The 17,614-nt window shown below is 42.3% G+C and overlaps 1 protein-coding gene across 1 annotated transcript in view; it reads right to left on the reverse strand.

Moving 5' to 3' along the window:
* The window catches only part of Hacl1 (2-hydroxyacyl-CoA lyase 1), a 34,175-nt gene that overhangs the window by 777 nt on the left and 15,784 nt on the right, over window positions 1-17,614 (reverse strand). Inside the window, exons 9-16 of the mRNA XM_052733864.1 lie at window positions 14,959-15,094; window positions 13,274-13,379; window positions 11,605-11,688; window positions 10,825-10,926; window positions 8,472-8,626; window positions 7,362-7,520; window positions 6,120-6,227; window positions 1,582-1,768 (exon numbers count right to left, since the gene is read on the reverse strand). Of these exons, the coding sequence (XP_052589824.1) occupies window positions 1,582-1,768; window positions 6,120-6,227; window positions 7,362-7,520; window positions 8,472-8,626; window positions 10,825-10,926; window positions 11,605-11,688; window positions 13,274-13,379; window positions 14,959-15,094 (1,037 nt within the window). The remainder of the gene's footprint in view (window positions 1-1,581; window positions 1,769-6,119; window positions 6,228-7,361; window positions 7,521-8,471; window positions 8,627-10,824; window positions 10,927-11,604; window positions 11,689-13,273; window positions 13,380-14,958; window positions 15,095-17,614) is intronic.

Genomic DNA, 17,614 nt, shown 5'->3' on the forward strand with positions numbered 1-17,614 from the left:
GTCTAGTCAAAAGGAGCTAAAAAGTAATCTGTGGAACAAACCAGCTGTCTTATACAAAACAGCCTAAGAAACTTACTTTTTTTTCCGAGTCTTCTACTAACAGTGATCAGGACACAGAAAATCAGAGTTGGAAAGAAACAGAAATGTACTCAGCAGAGAAGGATGAGACCATGATCTCAGGTCTGAGAAGCACAAATGGAAGAACTATGGAGCTTTTTTCAGGACTAACAGTGTCCTCCCCACTTGGCCAAGACACAGGTTACCATGGAGAAGTGGTTCTCAACCTGTGGGTCGCAGCCCCTTTGGCAAACCTCTAGCTCCAAAAATATTTATGTTACAATACATAACGGTAGTAAAATTACAGTTATGAAGTAAAAATGAGATAATTCTATGGTTGAGTGGTCACCACAACATGAAGAACTGTATTGAAGGGTCTCAGCATTAGGAGGGCTGAGAACCACTGCCATAGAGATATTCCTGCACAAAGCGGGAACAGCCAGCCTGCACTGTGAATCAATGGCAAATGGTGACAGGCAAATGTTCAATAAGGGAAAAAAGCTTGGAAATAAAAATTTATCAGAGTTCCACCTAAACGAAGGTTAAAAATGTTAAAGTGTTTAATATAGGAATAATCCTACAGAATTACCAGTGGGGGTGATAATTTATACTTCTCCAGAAATACCCAAATGATGTTCCGGAGAAAACTGTAGAACAGATTTGAAGCAGATCCTCAAAAGGATTAGAAAGATTCCTGCCAATGCCACCTGCCTGCTCCCCCACATAGCCTATGTGTGTTCATCTGCCTAAGCAGCAGGCTCTGTCCTCGGTACCCTTTCTCTTGGCTCTACGGTAAATTCTGAAGTCTCTAATGTCTACTTCTACACAAACAGAATTTCAGCAGAATTCTACATATCTTATAGTTTCCAAATTAGTGACTGTGTGTTTTATTGATTGCTAAGGTATCTGCCCATTTGCTCAAAGAAGAAAGTTTGACAGCAGATCTGTGCCTAGGAACCGAGAGAGAGGTCCGAGCTACTGCGTCACCATGCATTGGAGGTCACATAACAGTCGAAGGCAAACACGGATCCACGGACTGCAGTCTCATCTACAGTGTGCTCGCTGCGTTTTCTTATCCTTCAGTCCCTCTGCTGGGCCTGCTCCCTCTTGGCACAGGCCCCAGTCTTCCCGTCTCCTCTTTGCTAACTCACTTTGATCTCAGTTTAAGCACTACTTCCAATGAGCATTGCCTATAACGCTGATGACATATTTCTTCACTTGGACTTGTTCAGAACTTTCCAGTCACTTCCTTGCTCTGTCACGTGAGCTGGGAGGCACCCTACTGTCTGTCCACTTCTACTGAACTGTAAGCTCTGTGGTGAGGACTGAGCCTGGTTTTGCTCACTTGTTACTCTAACAAGCACACATAACAATATCTCAACAAACAATTGTTGACCAAGCAAACGAAACTGCCAAACTCAGAAATGAACTTAGAAGGAACTCTGGTCCCAGAGGGTATGCCTTTCAGGAAGGAGTCAGGAGAGAACATATATTTCCTGCTTTCTGCTCAGTAACTGAACTGACCTGGGCCTTCCGTGTGCTCTGTGGTTCAATCATGATGTTGATGAGACAAGGTTTACTTGTGTCTTCCAGTGTCTGCTTCAGGGAGTTTTGGAGCTCTTCTGGTGTTTGTACAAAATATCCTCTGCCTCCAAATGCAGTCATGACCTGCTCATAATGTGAGTTTGGCAAGAGACACACGGGAGGGACACTGGAAAGCAATTGTAAGTCAACAAAATTTATATCTTTCAGCTGCTGGAAAAAAGTAATTTCCCCAAATTATCTTCGAAAAATGTAAGCTGACCCACAGGGCATACTTTTTTTTCAGAACAGCTCTATGTAACAGCAATATGTAAAACAAATGTAATTTCTCTGTCCTTCCTTCATTCCATCTCAGTATTTTCATGCCCCCTTGAGACAGGATCTATAAAACCCTGACTGGCCTGGAACTTGCTGTGTAGACCAGGCTGACCTTTAATCCCAATACTCATGAGGCAGCAATGGGAAGATCTCTGAGAGTTCAAGGCGTGTGCCACCATGCCTGGCTTTGTTGGTTTTTTTTTTTTTTTTTTTGGTTTTGTTTGTTTGTTTTTTCCACTGATGGATTTTTTTGTTTTGTTTTGTTTTTTTCCGAGACAGGATTTCTCTGTATAGTTTTGGTGCCTGTCCTGGATCTCGCTCTGTAGATCGAGGCTGACCTTGAACTCACAGAGATTCGCCTGGCTCTGACTCCCAAGTGCTGGGACTAAAGGCGTGTACCACCACCACCCAGCTGGATTTTTTTTTTAACCTAGTTCTTTTTCTCTTTAGAGCAAAAAAATAAAAATTAAAAAAAAAAACAACAAACAAAAACAAAAACCAATCAGTTGCGCATTGGATCCAAGCCTAAAGACACTATCCAACAACCCCTTTGAAAGCAGTTTAAACAGTCATCTGCATTTGAATTGTTGGATGTGGACTATACCCTTCAATCTGACAGTCTCCAACTTTGGAGTTATCAATCGTCTTTGGTTCTTGATACTGAATTTTCAGTGGCTCAACGTGATTTTGGTAAATACATGCATTTCTCAAAGTGTATCCAAAGTCACCTGGCTGCAGGCTGTGATGTTTGTGGTCACTTAAGTCATCAGGGTGCTAACTGGCAATGTTAAAGAGCAGTCTGGCCCATGTCACTTGCTGTTCACCACACAGAACCAGCAGAGGGCATGGTATGGAGGCAGCACCCTCAGAGCTGAGATGTCAGTACATGAAGTTGCATCTTTCTCTTTATTTTTGCTTGAGACAGGACCTTGCTATGGTAGACTGGCCTGGAACTCAGTATGCAGCTCAGGCTGGTAACCTCAACTCTGAATCCTCTTGCCTCACTCAGTCTTCTGAGTGCTCAAATTACAATTTTCCCCATATTTTCAACTGAGTCTTTTTTTGTGTATGATGGAGTCTTGATACGTCTTGGACTCATCAACTCAAGTGATCCTCCTGTTCTAGCCTCTAGATAGAATAGGTGGACTACAAGTGTGTGTTGCTACACCTGCTCCCTATATTTTTATTATTTATATAGTAATGTCTAATAGAACTTTCTATGATAGAAATGTTTTATATACAGTATGGCGGCCACATCACTACCTGTTACTATGAGTACTTGAAATGTAACTAAACCAAGAAATTGAATTTTTGTTTTGTTTTGTTTTTTTGTTTTTGTCGGAGCTGAGGACTGAACCCAGGGCCTAGCAAGCGCTCTACCACTGAGCTAAATCCCCAACCCGAAATTGAATTTTTTAAAGACTTAGTTATTTTTGAGACAGTGTTTCTCTGTGTAGCCCTGGATGTCTCAGAACTCACTTTGTTGAACAGGCTGGTCTTACCTCAAACTCAGAAATCTGCCTGCCTCTGATTCTTGAGTGCTAGGCTTAAAGGTGTGTGCCACCATGCCCAGCAACAAAAGATTTATTTTTATTTTATATGTATGGGTGTTTTGCTAGCATGTATGTCTATGTACCACATGTGTGCAGTACCCAAGGATGCCAGAAGAGGGCATCAGATCATCATCAACTGTCAAATTCTCAGCTGAAGATGAAAGGGTACTGATTTTTTTTTTTAAATGAGACAGGGTTTTATGTAACTCAAGATGGCCTAGACTTGCTACGCAGCCAAGGATGAGCTTGAACTGCTGATCTCTTGCATCTATCTTCTGATTGATAGGTGTGCTCCAGCATATTCAATTGTTATAAAATGCTGAGAGAATCAAACTTAGGGCTTTGTGCATAAGCAGCAAGTATTCCACCAACTGAACCATATCCTCAACTTAGAAACTGAACTTTTCCCTTTATTTATTTCTTTTTTTTTTTTAATTTTTATTTTGCAATACAATTCAGTTCTACATATCAGCCACGGATTCCCTTGTTCTCTCCCCTCCTGCCCCCCTCACCTTTCCCCCAGCCCACCCCCCATTCCCACCTCCTCTAGGGCAAAGCCTCCCCCGAGGACTGAGATCAACCTGGTAGACTCAGTCCAGGCAGGTCCAGTCCCCTCCTCCCAGGCCGAGCCAAGCGACCCTGCATAGGCCCCAGGTTTCAAACAGCCAACTCATGCAATGAGCACAGGCCCCGGTCCCACTGCCTGGATGCCTCCCAAACAGATCAAGCCAATCAACTGTCTCACCCATTCGGAGGGCCTGATCCAGTGGGGACCCCTCAGCCATAGGTTCATAGTTCATGTGTTTCCATTCATTTGGCTATTTGTCCCTGTGCTTTATCCAACCTTGGTCTCAACAATTCTCGCTCATATAAACCCTCCTCATTCTCACTAATTGGACTCCCAGAGATCCACCTGGGGCCTAGCCATGGATCTCTGCATCCAGATCCCTCAGTAGTTGGATGGGGTTTCTAGCACGACAATTAGGGTGTTTGGCCATCCCATCACCAGAGTAGGTCAGTTTGGGCTGTCTCTCGACCATTGCCAGTAGTCTGTTGTGGGGGTATCTTTGTGGATTTCTGTGGGCCTCTCTAGCAATTTGCTTCTTCCTATTCTCATGTAAACATGTGATCAGGAGCTACTTCACCAGACAGCACAGTCTACATTATCAACTAGAGTGAAACCAAAAGGTGTGGCATGGTGGTTTGAATGAGAAATGGCCCCAGAGGCTCCTATGTTTGAATACTTGATCTCCAGCTGGTGGAACTATTTGGGAAGGATTATGAGGTGTGGCCTTATTGGAGGAGGTGTGTCACTGTGGGCAGGCTTTGAGGTTTCAAAAGACTGTGCCATTCCCAGCGTGTTCTCTGTCTCCTGCTTGTGGATCAAGATGTGAGCTCTCAGCTGCTGCTCCAAGGCCTTCACTCCCCCATCATAAACTCTAACCCTCTAGGACTATAAGCCCAATTAAACCTTTTTTTTAATATAAATTTCCTGGCCGGGCGGTGGTGGCGCACGCCTTTAGTCCCAGCACTCGGGAGGCAGAGCCAGGCGGATCTCTGTGAGTTCAAGGCCAGCCTGGGCTACCAAGTGAGTTCCAGGAGAGGCACAAAGCTACACAGAGAAACCCTGTCTCGAAAAACCAAATAAATAGATAAATGTCCTGGGTTCTAGTGTTTTATCATAGCAATTGAAAAGTAACTAATACAAATGGTTATGGAAAAACAACAGTGAAGCAATATATAAATGAAATTACTAGTACTCCTCTCTCTGGATGTCTCTTAAATTTTTGTCAGTGCCCATGGCAGTTCTCACAGTCTTAGTTTGACTCTGCCATCAGATGATGAAGGCTTAGCTTTGTGGTAAAAGAAAGGAAGATCTTTAAATCACAAATAATATGCCAGCTCCTGGAATGGCTAACCTTTGGCTTGACTACATCAGGAATCAACTCAAACCCAAGCATCTAGGCATGCCTGTGAGGGATTTTTCTTGCCTGGATCAATTGAGTTTAGAAGACCCACCCTAAGTCTAGGCCACACCTTCTGATGGCTGTCCACATGAAAGGACATGGAGGAAGGAAGCTTGCTTTTTGTCTGCTTGCCTTCACTCTTGCTGGCAAGTTCATCTACTCTGCTGCTGAGGCATTCCTCCACTGGTATTAGAGACTACTTTTTCAGGATTCCAATGAATACTAAAGATGAGTTGAGACATCCAGCCTCACAGATTGAACAACTATTGGACTCTTGGCCTTTCTGTTGGAAAATAGCCATGATTGGGAGGCCAGACCACAGCCTGTAAACCACTCCAATAAATTCCCTTTTAATCTATGCAGATTCACATCTACATTCATGAGTTCTGTTTCTTGAGAGAACTTTGACTAACCAGCATTAACAGACCTTCCTGATGTAAATAATAGCACCGCTATTACCCTAGTATAGACATCACAAATCTTGATCTGAGACCTCAGTGGTTCCCTGTAAACAATCATGGATAGTTGTATAAAAAAGAACCATGAAGAAGTGGCTTCTGCCCTTTAAAGGGGCTGACAAACTAACCAAGTTCATAGCATGCATGCATATTCCAGTACAGCAAACTTTTAAAAGACACACTAAATCCTTGACATACTGTAAACATTGTTGTGAGTTACTCACGATGTAGCAGCTTCTTGAAAATTTAACATTTTTTCCCAAGTGTCGGCATCAAAACCTTGGTAGATTCCATTATTGTTTACTACCAAGAGGATGATTGGCAAGTTGTACCTAAAAGTGAAAGTAAACTATGAAGAGATCAATCTTTTAAAGCCATTTCTTTTCTTAAAACTAAAAACTTTTTACTTAAAAGTAGATGTTTTCTATAAGATTTTTCAATATTAAGAGGGAAATCAAGCATTTACTATCCTAATAAAAATATCAAAGCATTGATAGAAACATTGCCACTGTAGGATGTATTCAAGACTAGGGGCTGGCAGTCTGTTTAGCTATGGACTAAATCACTAAACTTTTCCACCTTCCCCATTCTCTACCCTCCTAGGCCTATTACTACATGGTTCCTAGGAACACTGTCTGAAAAGTCCCAGTCTATTGCTGAACACCTCAATGACAACCAGCTCATGCCAGATGCTGTGAAAGACACACAGGCAACTAATAAATAACCAATCTGCATTTCTGATCAAAAACAGTATGGCACCATCTGTACAGAAAACAAGCATCCAAATGTTGTCTCAAACTGTATAGCAAAGATGAAAAACCAAAAAGCCTGAAAAAGAATGTGGGTTTTCTTTTATATATTTTTTTCTGAGGGCTTGTGGTAATGACACAGCTAAGTAACATGAACATAGCAACTATCTGTTCTCCAAGCTAAAAGGGAACTAACCGTCACCCTCTAAAAGGCTAAATTCTCTAAATACATCTTTTTGGCATATGTCAATTGATTATCAATATAGACCTCTAATAGAGCACACTTTCCCCTAACACACAGGTTCATGTAGCCCAGGTTGACCTTGAACTTGCTATGCAGCTGAGGATAACCTTGAACTCCAGATCCTTCTCCTCCACTGCCATCTGTAATCCCAAGTGCTGGGATTACAGGAGTGCATTGCCAATCCTGGTTTGATCTTGATAGTTTTATATACCAAAGCTTTGAAAGTCCCAGAATATGTTTCACAAAAACCCTACTAAGAGCCCTAAGTGGAACAGTTTTATTCTAGTTTAAATACAGCTGGGTAGGTCGGGGGAGTCCTCATGCTGATACAGTGGGAGTTTCTACCTGAAAGTTTATGACTAGGAGCCTCAAAATACAATGCTGTGCCAGGATTCCTGTTTGTGAAGTAAGTGAGTATTGTAAGTTTTCATATTTATGAGAATGAAAGGCTATGACTTATGGCTCTGTTTTACCTGCAGATGGTTTCCACTTCCATGCCAGAAAATCCAAAGGCACTGTCTCCTTCCACACAGATGACCCGCTGCCCAGGACTTCTATCTTTAGCCACTACAGCAGCTGCAATAGCAAATCCCAGACCGACTCCCATTGTTCCAAAGGTACCAGCATCGAGCCTGTTAAGGAGCAAAGCTAAATTCAAACTCTCTTGCACATGTCATGCAGGGTGGAGCTGGCATAAACCTTTCAATCTATATTTATGTGGTTTATGGGAAAAAATTAAGAAATGGACATTTTTCTTTAATATCAAATTTTTGGAATATAAGGAAATAATTTGTTAAGGATAAGCAGCATAAGAAGAAAAAGCCACTCAAGATTGCTTGGATGAATGTAAATATACTCTTAGAACACAGAGTCTACAAATTATCACATTATACCAAGAACTATGAAGCATAAAAGCTATAAAACTATAAAATCTCACTTGAGAATACACTTGAGATAGGCGGTGGTGGCACACGCCTTTAATCCCAGCACTCAAGAGGCAGAGGCAGGTGAATTTCTCTGAGTTCGAGGCCAGCCTGATCTACAGAGTGAATTCCAAGACAGCCAGGGCTACACAGAGAAACCCTGTCTCACAAAAACAAAACAAAACAAAAAGAGAATATACTTATGTGGGATGGAGAGGTGGCTCAGAGATTAGGAGCACCTTTTGTTCTTGTAGAAGACCTGAGTTCGATTCCTAGTACCACATCGAGGCTTATGACTGCCTGTAACTCCCATTCCAGGGGATCCAAAAGCCCTCTTCTGACCTCGGGGGGCACCAGGCAGGCACATACATATATGTAGGCAAAACACTCATACACATAAAATAAACTAAATAAATCTAAAGAAAATTTAAAAATACATTTATGAAATATGTTCTTATACACTAGACATGTACAATTCTCAAATATTTTTCTTAATCTGCATTACTGTGGCTTCAAATTAAACACACTGTCATTTCTTTCTTTTCTTAATCTGCATTACTGTGGCTTCAAATTAAACACACTGTCATTTCTTTCTTTTCTTAATCTGCATTACTGTGGCTTCAAATTAAACACACTGTCATTTCTTTCTTGGAGTCTTACCTGTGACGAGGAAGGTAGTTCTGAAGCACAGTACGGCCAATGTCCATAGTATTTGCTCCCTCACTCACTATAAAACAGTCTCTGGGTAGCTGTTCTTGAACATGGTAGAATACTGTGTAATAATTCATAGGGAGGGATTTTTTGGAAGCTAATTCCTAAAAATAGAAGTAAGAATACACTAAATTATATTGAAACATAATAAAAATAACCAGTGTCAATCAGCTATTACAAAGTTATTTTGGAACAGTTCAATACCACCAATAAGCTACAAGATTCTCAAATGGCTGTGCAGTGGCTACTGTTGAACTGTGAACAATACAGGGCCATGCTAAGAACAATGTGCCCTACAGTCCCAGTTTGGGACACAATGAATAAGCTGGGAGATCTCCCATGTCCTGTGAGTTGATGGACCTTACCATATTAAACACCTGAAGAAGTCTTATAGTAAAGATGGCTGAGCAACATTGGGCTAAACAGAACAATTGTGCCTGTGCACTCTTAGAAAAACACTGTCTTAATTATTTTTCAGAACAGTTTTATCTGAAGTATGGTCCTAAATTTAAAACTAAAATGTTAGGATTACAGAAGATGATCTGAAAATCTGGTTCTTCTCTCATACAGTGTAGAGTACTATGTTGCATCTACTATTTAAAAAGTCCCCAAATGACAGAGCGTAGCGAGGTAGATGTCTTCATACAGCCTCATGCCCCCTAGTGCTAAGAGGAACCACTGGTGTTTTATCAGTAACAGTACTGTCTGGTCCCGGCACTCCCAGCCTCACCTGTGCTACCCTGCTCTACTGGAGGTTACAGTCACGATGCACGAAAAAACACCCCCCACTCCTAAAACAGACAGAGGAGTAAACCCTAAGGGGATCCGAGGGAAAAGACATTATTTACAATACCTGAGAAAACACTGAGACTGACTCTTGGCGGTAGAAACAGTCACCTATTAAGATTTCCCTGCATGGTAGAGTTAGCTACACCAATTCTGTACGATGTTTGGTTGAAAGTACAAACATTCTCTATGATGACAGATACAGTAGGGAACAAAAGTGCCTAACTCAAATTTTAAATTTACAAATGTATCATTCTATCAGGAGGAAATCCTAGGCCGGGCTGGAGAAATGGTTCAGTGGTCACAGGCACTTGTTGCTCTTACAGGGGACACAGGTTGGGTTCCCCGCACACACATGGTAGTCCACAACTATCCATAACTCCAGTTCCATCTTACCTCTGAGGGTACTAGGCACACATGGTACACAAACATACATGCTGACAAATATTCATGCTAACAAAAAATAAAATAAATAACTTAAAAAGAAACCCTAGGTGTATGCTGAACACTGCACCCAGCTGAACCAAGACACCCACGAATACACAAAAAGTAAAAGAAAACCTAACAGCCCATCTGTCAGTCAAAAAGAAAGTGCTATATTTACAATGACTTTGAACAGAGAACACCAACACTGCCAAAGTGACTCACTGCAGTACCAGCTAGTAAGGATTAGTGGTGATTTCAAAACTCATGACCATCTCCAAATCCTCCACCGTGAGGCAAAGCCACAAGGACAGACATGAAAGCCACAAGAGTTTCCAGCAGTGACATAAAAGATAAACGGTAGTGCATGTGGGTGGGCGGATTATACATTGATCAAACTTTCCATTTTGATGAAGGAACTATTACACTCACACGCCTTGAAGGAAAGATATCTTAAGGGCAGATAACCGTAACCTAACATGTCCTAGGATTTAAGGTGACATTCTTGCATTGATCCTTTTATGCCCTAGGATTTAATTGTGATATTATGCACCAAAATCAAACTGACAACTTTCCAAGGTCAGATTGCTTTTCTTCTATCATTTCACAGCAACTCAAGAGCCATAACCCTTTGGATGCTCAATTATGCAAGGAGCTTGAAGTCTTTTTCAAGGTAAAGTACAAACATGCACATGAGCGTGCACATGTTTTTTCTTAACTATTTACAAGGCTGAAACTTACTGTCCCCCAACCCCCGGCCCCCAAAGGGTTTCTCTGTCTGGCCCTGGCTATCCTGGAATTCACTATACAGACCAGACTGACCTTGAACTCAGAGATCAGCCTGTCCCTGCCTCCTGAGTGCTGGGATTAAAGGCGTGTGCCACCATGCCTGGCTTCACTACCATTTTTTATTAGGCTCTTATCTGACTTTCCGGTTTGTGGACCTTTTGAGAGCTGTGCCCCAGCAGCACCCTTTTTGACCCCCAAGCTTACACAATGCAGCGCTTCCTAGGACTGTCTGCATCTCATTATGGGAGGCCAAAGCAACTCATGGACCTGAAGGAATCTTAAGTTTCAACTGGTCCCACATTACCTTGGATACAGCTTCATTGCTCTTCATTTTTTCCCTCAGTGTCTTCCACCACTTGCTGTCTGTGGGATACCTCCATGGGGTTTTATCAAACTGTTGCAAAAGCTAAAAAACAAGCAAACAAACAAAACCTTTTCTTTCCTTTCTAAAAATAACCTTTCTTAAAGTAGGCACATGCACACGGCTCTGGCGTGCGCTCACACTGTTCACTCTTGCATCTCTCCCTGCAGTGAGCACCTGAGGGCAGGTCAGCTGGTGGCAGGAGGAGATGGCACATGTCACAGGACTGCGTCTGCTCCCAATGCTGTGCGCTCACAGTAACAAACGCCATACAAAACCAAGGGACACATGTGACCACATTTTACCTCCTGCCACAATGAAATGATTGGTTACATATAAATAGGAAGCCAGACAAGTCCCTGATTATAGTTTGAAGAGTAAAAATCTCTTTAATACCTAAAAATATACTGTTAGATTTTCCGACTGCATACATCAAGCTTAACTAAAGCTGTACTGTAATTTTTTCAGAAAGCTGGATTCTATTTACTGAATTCTGGTTTGAATGACATTAAACTAGTGTTCTAAATGCTTAATGTCCACAAATATGAACAGTGTACAATAAGCTGAATTTACCAAGTTCCAAAGACACAGTTAAAGTTAGTTTTCCATCATAAACTTATTTTAAAATTGATGTCATTAGACCTGCCACCAAGTGAATCAAGACTAACATTATCCAGAACTGCCTGTCAGTTCACAGAAACTAAAACCCCGAGAAAGCTTTACCTGTTTAGAAACAGCATTTATGTCTCCTAGCAAAGTCACAGCAGGCCTTACATTATTCCCCAATTCTTCTGCACAGATATCAATCTAAAAAAGACAAAAACGTGAAGAACAAGCCATGTTGGTCTTTTTTGTTTTGAACAAACTTTAAAAATTATTTCTATTTTACGTTTTATTTTCTGGGTATGAGTGTTTTGCCTGCACGTATGTCTGTGTATCACATGTGTGCCTAGAGCCCAAAGAAGACAGAATAGAGTATTAAATATTCTAGAACAGGAGTTATATATGGTTGTGAGCTGCCATGTGAGTGCTAGGAATTGAACCCTGGTCCTCTGGAAGAGCAACCAGCTCTTAAAAACCTTAAGGAAGGCTGTTGCAGCGTTGGGGGCACATGCCTTTAATCCCAGCACTTGGAAGGCAGAAGCAGGTGGATCTCTGTTCTCTGTGAGTTCAAGACCAGCCTGGTCTACAAAGTGAGTTCCAGGACAGCCAGAACTGTTATACAGAGAAACCCTGTCTCAAAAAACCAGAAGAAAGAAGAAGAAGAAGAAGAAGAGGAGGAGGAGGAGGGGGGGAGAGAAGAAGAAGAAGGAGGAGGAGGAGGAGGAGGAGGAGGAGGAGGAGGAGGAGGAGGAGGAGGAGGAGGAGAAGAAGAAGAAGAAGAAGAAGAAGAAGAAGAAGAAGAAGAAGAAGAAGAAGAAGAAGAAGAAGAAGAAGAAGAAGGGCTGTTGCAATGCCTTGGTGGGAATCCCCCAACTCCTGTAGGCTGTTCTCTGTGCTATGACATGCAAGTGCATGCACATACACACACACAAATGTAATTAATAAAAATAATAAGCAATGATGTTCTAAAAGAACTTTAAGAACAGGGTGGTGGTGGTGCACACCTTTAATCCCAGCACTTGGGAGGCAGAGGCAGGCAGATCTCTGTAAGTTCAAGGCCAGCCTGGTCTACAGAATGAGTTCCAGGACAGGCTCCAAAGCTACACAGAGAAACCCTGTCTCGAAAAACCAAAACAATAACAACAAAACAACCAAAAGAACAAAAAACAGCGAAACAGAAACAACAACAACAAACTTTAAGAAGGGCTCTCAAGATGACTCAGAAGTTAAGACCCCTGGCTGCTCTTCTAGAGGACCTCAGAGCTTGATTCCCAGCACTCACATGAAGGTTCACAATCATGTGTAAATCCAGTTCCAGGGTAGTGATGCCTCAGTGGGCACCAGGAACATACATGCAGTTACAAGGAGAGGTTAGAGTACTTTCCAGACATTCCGTTTAATGGCAGGTGAAAGCAGAATCACCTAGAGATTTCCAAAGGTTGACACAGTTTTGGCATCTAAAAGAAAAATTCACCTCCTCACAAGGCTGAGGGTGTCACTCCAGTTTACCTTCCTACTTAAGCCTCTCTTTGTCTGTCTTTAAATATACTCCAGCTCTGAAGAAGAGGCAAATTATTTTTTTCAAATGGTTTCAAACTTGACTTTGAAAGCTTTTCTCCTTAAATTAGCACAAGATGCTTTGTAGGCTTGAAAAGGCAGCTGCCTTTGGTACCTGTAATTACGTGAGATAATTTGTAAAATCTATTTCTGTAGGAGAAACACTCTTCACAGAAGAGGAAGAACAAAGAAGTACAGAGCTCATCAGAGTCGCTCTCCTCCGCCCCAGTACCTGAACAAACTTCACATCTGTGCGGTATCTTGGAGGCAGTCCAAAATGTAATATCCAGTTTAGTCTCGCACCAAACAACACAATCACATCGGCAAACTGCAAAGCCCTATTAAAAAAAAGAACCCGATTTAACGGCAGTGACAAACATACTGACAATTTCTAACAGAATCGTTCTAAACTTCCTAAAACATTCAAAGTCTAAATAACTTGGAGCTTCTAGAGTAAATCTGATCTTTCTAATAAAAATAAGTTTTGGGGCTGGGAAGGTGGCTCAGTGGGCCGATGCTTGGTGTGCAAGCATGAAACCTGAGTGTGGACCCCCAGCACCCACATAAAGGCTGACTGCTGTGGTGCTGTCCCCACCTAAACACTGGGAGGGGGGGAGGGAGACACAGGTGGAGACAGGTGGAAGTCAGGTGCCTGGTTAACTGGCAAGCTTCAGACTCAGTAAGAAACCTGTCTCAAAACTTAAGGGGAATGTGACTGAGAAGAAACCTAAGAAAGCTCTGGCATCCACACCTGCATGTATGCATCCCACCCCCAACACATACATCACACACACACACACACACACACACACACACACACACACACACACACACACACAGAGGACATAATGTGCTGTTATTTCATGTATGCAACCCACCCCCAACACATACCACATCTCTCTCTCTCTCTCCCCCCCCCCCCCGACACACACACACACACATACACGACATAATGTGTTGTTATTTCTATTTTGAAGATAGGATTTTGCTTTTTTAACTAAAGCTGGCCTCCAACTTGTGATCCTCTTACCTCAGCCTCCAAATGTCCGGGTTACAGGTATACACACTACGCCTGCACCTAATGTTCGGGTTACAGGTATGCACACTATGCAGAGGTTTTGGTCTGTAGGTGTTTCTGGGGACAGAACCGGGACCTCATGCAGGTTAGGCAAGCACCTAGTGAGATACACCCCAGTCTCCCAACCTCTATGCCTGCAACTCAATGCATACTTCACACTGATTTCGAGGAGCAGAGCAGGTATTTATAAACATCATTTGTATTCAAGAATTTCATTTTTTTTTAAAGACATGGTCTCATGTTGCCCAGGTTGGCCTCCAATTCTTTATGTAGGAGGATGACTTTGCACTTCTGATTTTCTCCTCAATAATGGGATTAATGACATGTGCCACCACACCCAACTTATGCAATGCAGGACTTCATGCCTGCTAGGTAAGTGCTCTCCCAATTGAGCTATATTCTCAGTATGGAATTGTTTTCTAAAATATACAATATACATTTTCACCTAATATCCAAATAATTGGGACCAAAAAATTGTGGTTTCACAATTTTTCAATAACTTGATCATCTAAATCTGGGTCTTTTGCTTTGTGAAAATTCCAAAGATTCTACAGATAGTACTGTAAGCACATCACTCTGCAGGTATCAGAAGGCAGATATTACACTAGTGTGATTCCAATTGAAGAATTTTTACAAATATAGTAAAAATGGAAATTGGAGAAGAGTCTACTGCCAGGCAGTGATGGTGCATACCTTTAATCCCAGCACTCAGGAGGCAGAAGTAATAGGATCTCTGAGTTTGAGGCTAACCTGGTCTACAGAGTAAGTTCCGGGGACAGTCAGGGCTACAAAGAGAAACCCTGTCTCGAAAAAACAAACAAACCTGGAATGCTACGCACCTGGATCTGGCTGCGCCTACACAGTTTGGATGATTGTCAGGGATAACACCCTTCCCCATAGGGGTGGGCAAAAATGGCAAATTGCACTGCTCCACCAGTTTCCTGATACTGTCCTCTGCATGGGAGTAAGCAGCACCTACAAGAAATGCAAATCATTGAATGATGCAGTTACACTTGGCAATGGGAACTTCCAATATATCTTGTGGATTTGCTTTTAGGTGACCCCAGGTAGTCTCTCCTGCACAAACATCAGCCTGAAAGCCAAACGAACGGTGAGGACTATTCTGAAGAACTGCTCTAAACAAAAGCAGTATCTTCCATCTCCTGCTGCCTTACTTCCTGCTTTATGCTCAGGGCCTACTCAACTACTAACCACATTCCCTGAACATAAGTGGGCAGGGAAGACCTTTACCCTGAAAAACCACGACTGTACTTTCACTAATTGCTCTACATTACCTGTAAGCCTCCTCTGCAGTATACTGTGAGGGATGCAAGAGTTTCAAAAGCTCTGCAGATCCTTCTAGAGTCTCTACAATGCTGTAGCTATAACAGGACTAACCTGGGTGAGCACATATCTGCTTTTACAACTGTGTGCTGCAGAATAAAACATGCCCTCAATGTCAATGACACTGAAAACAACTTACTGTTTTGACACACTACTGTTTTTTCATGGTACAGCTGTGGGTGTCCTACCTTCTGGACCCTTTTTTCACAACACCCACACAAAAAATTCCCTTTCTTGTAACTCCATCTCACCTTCCCTATGCACACAACATAAGAGTATACTATCAGAGTGAGGACGAAGCTGAGTAGGTACGGTGCCTGCAGTTCAAGCATAAAGACCTGAGTTTGGATCCAGGTGTGGTGCACATCTGTGACCCTAGCACTGGAGTCTGGATCCAGGTGTGGTGGTGCACATCTGTAACCCTAGCACTGGAGAGTCTGGATCCAGGTGTGGTGGTACACATCTGTAACCCTAGCACTGGAGAGTCTGGATCCAGGTGTGGTGGTACACATCTGTAACCCTAGCACTGGAGAGTCTGGATCTAGGTGTGGTGGTGCACATCTGTGACCCTAGCACTGGAGGAGTGCAGGTGGATCCCAGGAATCACTGGCCAGACACTCTAGCTGAATCGGTGAGTTCCAGATTCAGTAAGAGACCCAATCTCAAAAAAAAAAAAATAATAAGGTGGAGAGCTACAGAAGAAGATAACAACTAATATCAACTTTTGGTAGCCACATGTGCACATGCACGAATATGTATACACATACACCATACACAGAATTTTAAAAAAATTAAAAGTACACTCCTTTAATGCCAGCACTCATGAGGCAGAGGCAGGTGGATCTCTCTGAGTTCAAGGCCAGTTTGGTCCACAGAGTGAGTTCCAGACAGCCAGGGCTATGTACAGAGACCCTGTCTCAAAAATAAAATAAAACAAAACAAAATAGTAATAATAAAAAATTAAGAATATACTAGTCAGTCTGGTGGTGAACACCTTTAATCCCAATACTCAAGAGGCAGAGGCAGGTGAATCTCTGTAATTTCGAGGCCAATGTGGTCTACATAGTAAGTTCTAGGCCAGCCAGGACCCTGCCTCAAACAAAACAAAACAAACAAACACCAACATACTACACTCATTTGTTATCAAGTGCATTCCTTTGGGATAGAAATTATTATTTCACTGTATCCTTCATGAATATTTTCTACAATTGCTGCCTTATAGTAAGCACTCGTCAGGAAATGTTTGTTCAAGGAAGAATGAAAACTAGAATCCACCTAGAACCTTTGCTATTGGTTAAATCCTGCTTAGGTAGCTGCTATCCTTTGAAGTCAGGTGATGAGACTCAAAGCAGTTACTTGCCAGTCAAAAAATCAATACATCATTCAGAGCATTGAACTCAGCACTGACCTCAAGGTTTTCCTTCACTGCTCCCCTCTCCCTGGGGCTAGAACTCAGGACACAAAAGCAAACATTCCAGCACTGCACTACACCCTCAGCACCACCACCTTCCTTAAAACTATCTTCAGCTTGTCTGCAGTTGGCTCCTAAGCAGCTGATGACGATGAACATGGTCACAGGCACTCCGAGCGGTTCTAGAGCAGCAAGCAGATGCGACAACATATTCCCAGCCATGCCTATAACCTCAGTTCTTGGAAGGCCAAGGCAGGACGATGGTGAGTCCAAAATCAGCCCAGGGTACATGGTAAGTATGAGGCAAACCTGGGCTATGTAGGAAATCCTGTCTCAAAAAAACAACACAAAATAAAAGAAAGAAGAAAAAAACAATAATAATAAATTGTTAACGGAGTTTTTTGTTTTTGTTTTGTTTTTTCGAGAGAGAGTTTCTCTGTGTAGCCTTAGCTGTCCTGGAATTCACTCTGTAGACCAGGCTGGCCTCAAACTCACAGAGATCTGCCTGCCTCTGCCTCCCAAGTGCTGGGATTAAAGTCATGCGCCACCACTGCCCAGCAATAAATTGTTAGCGGGAATATAAATTGTTTCTATGACACCTAAGGAGTAAGTAATTTATCAACAGTCCAAAAGTCTTCCAGATACCCACACTTTTTAATTTAGTTAATTCTCATTTTGGAGCTCTAACATAAATCCTAACAATGGGAAAACCTTTGCATAAGAATGTTTATCACAGCTAC

The sequence above is a fragment of the Peromyscus californicus genome, unplaced genomic scaffold (assembly GCF_007827085.1).
Source record: "Peromyscus californicus insignis strain IS unplaced genomic scaffold, ASM782708v3 Scaffold_12__1_contigs__length_115047231, whole genome shotgun sequence".
Taxonomy (NCBI): domain Eukaryota; kingdom Metazoa; phylum Chordata; class Mammalia; order Rodentia; family Cricetidae; genus Peromyscus; species Peromyscus californicus.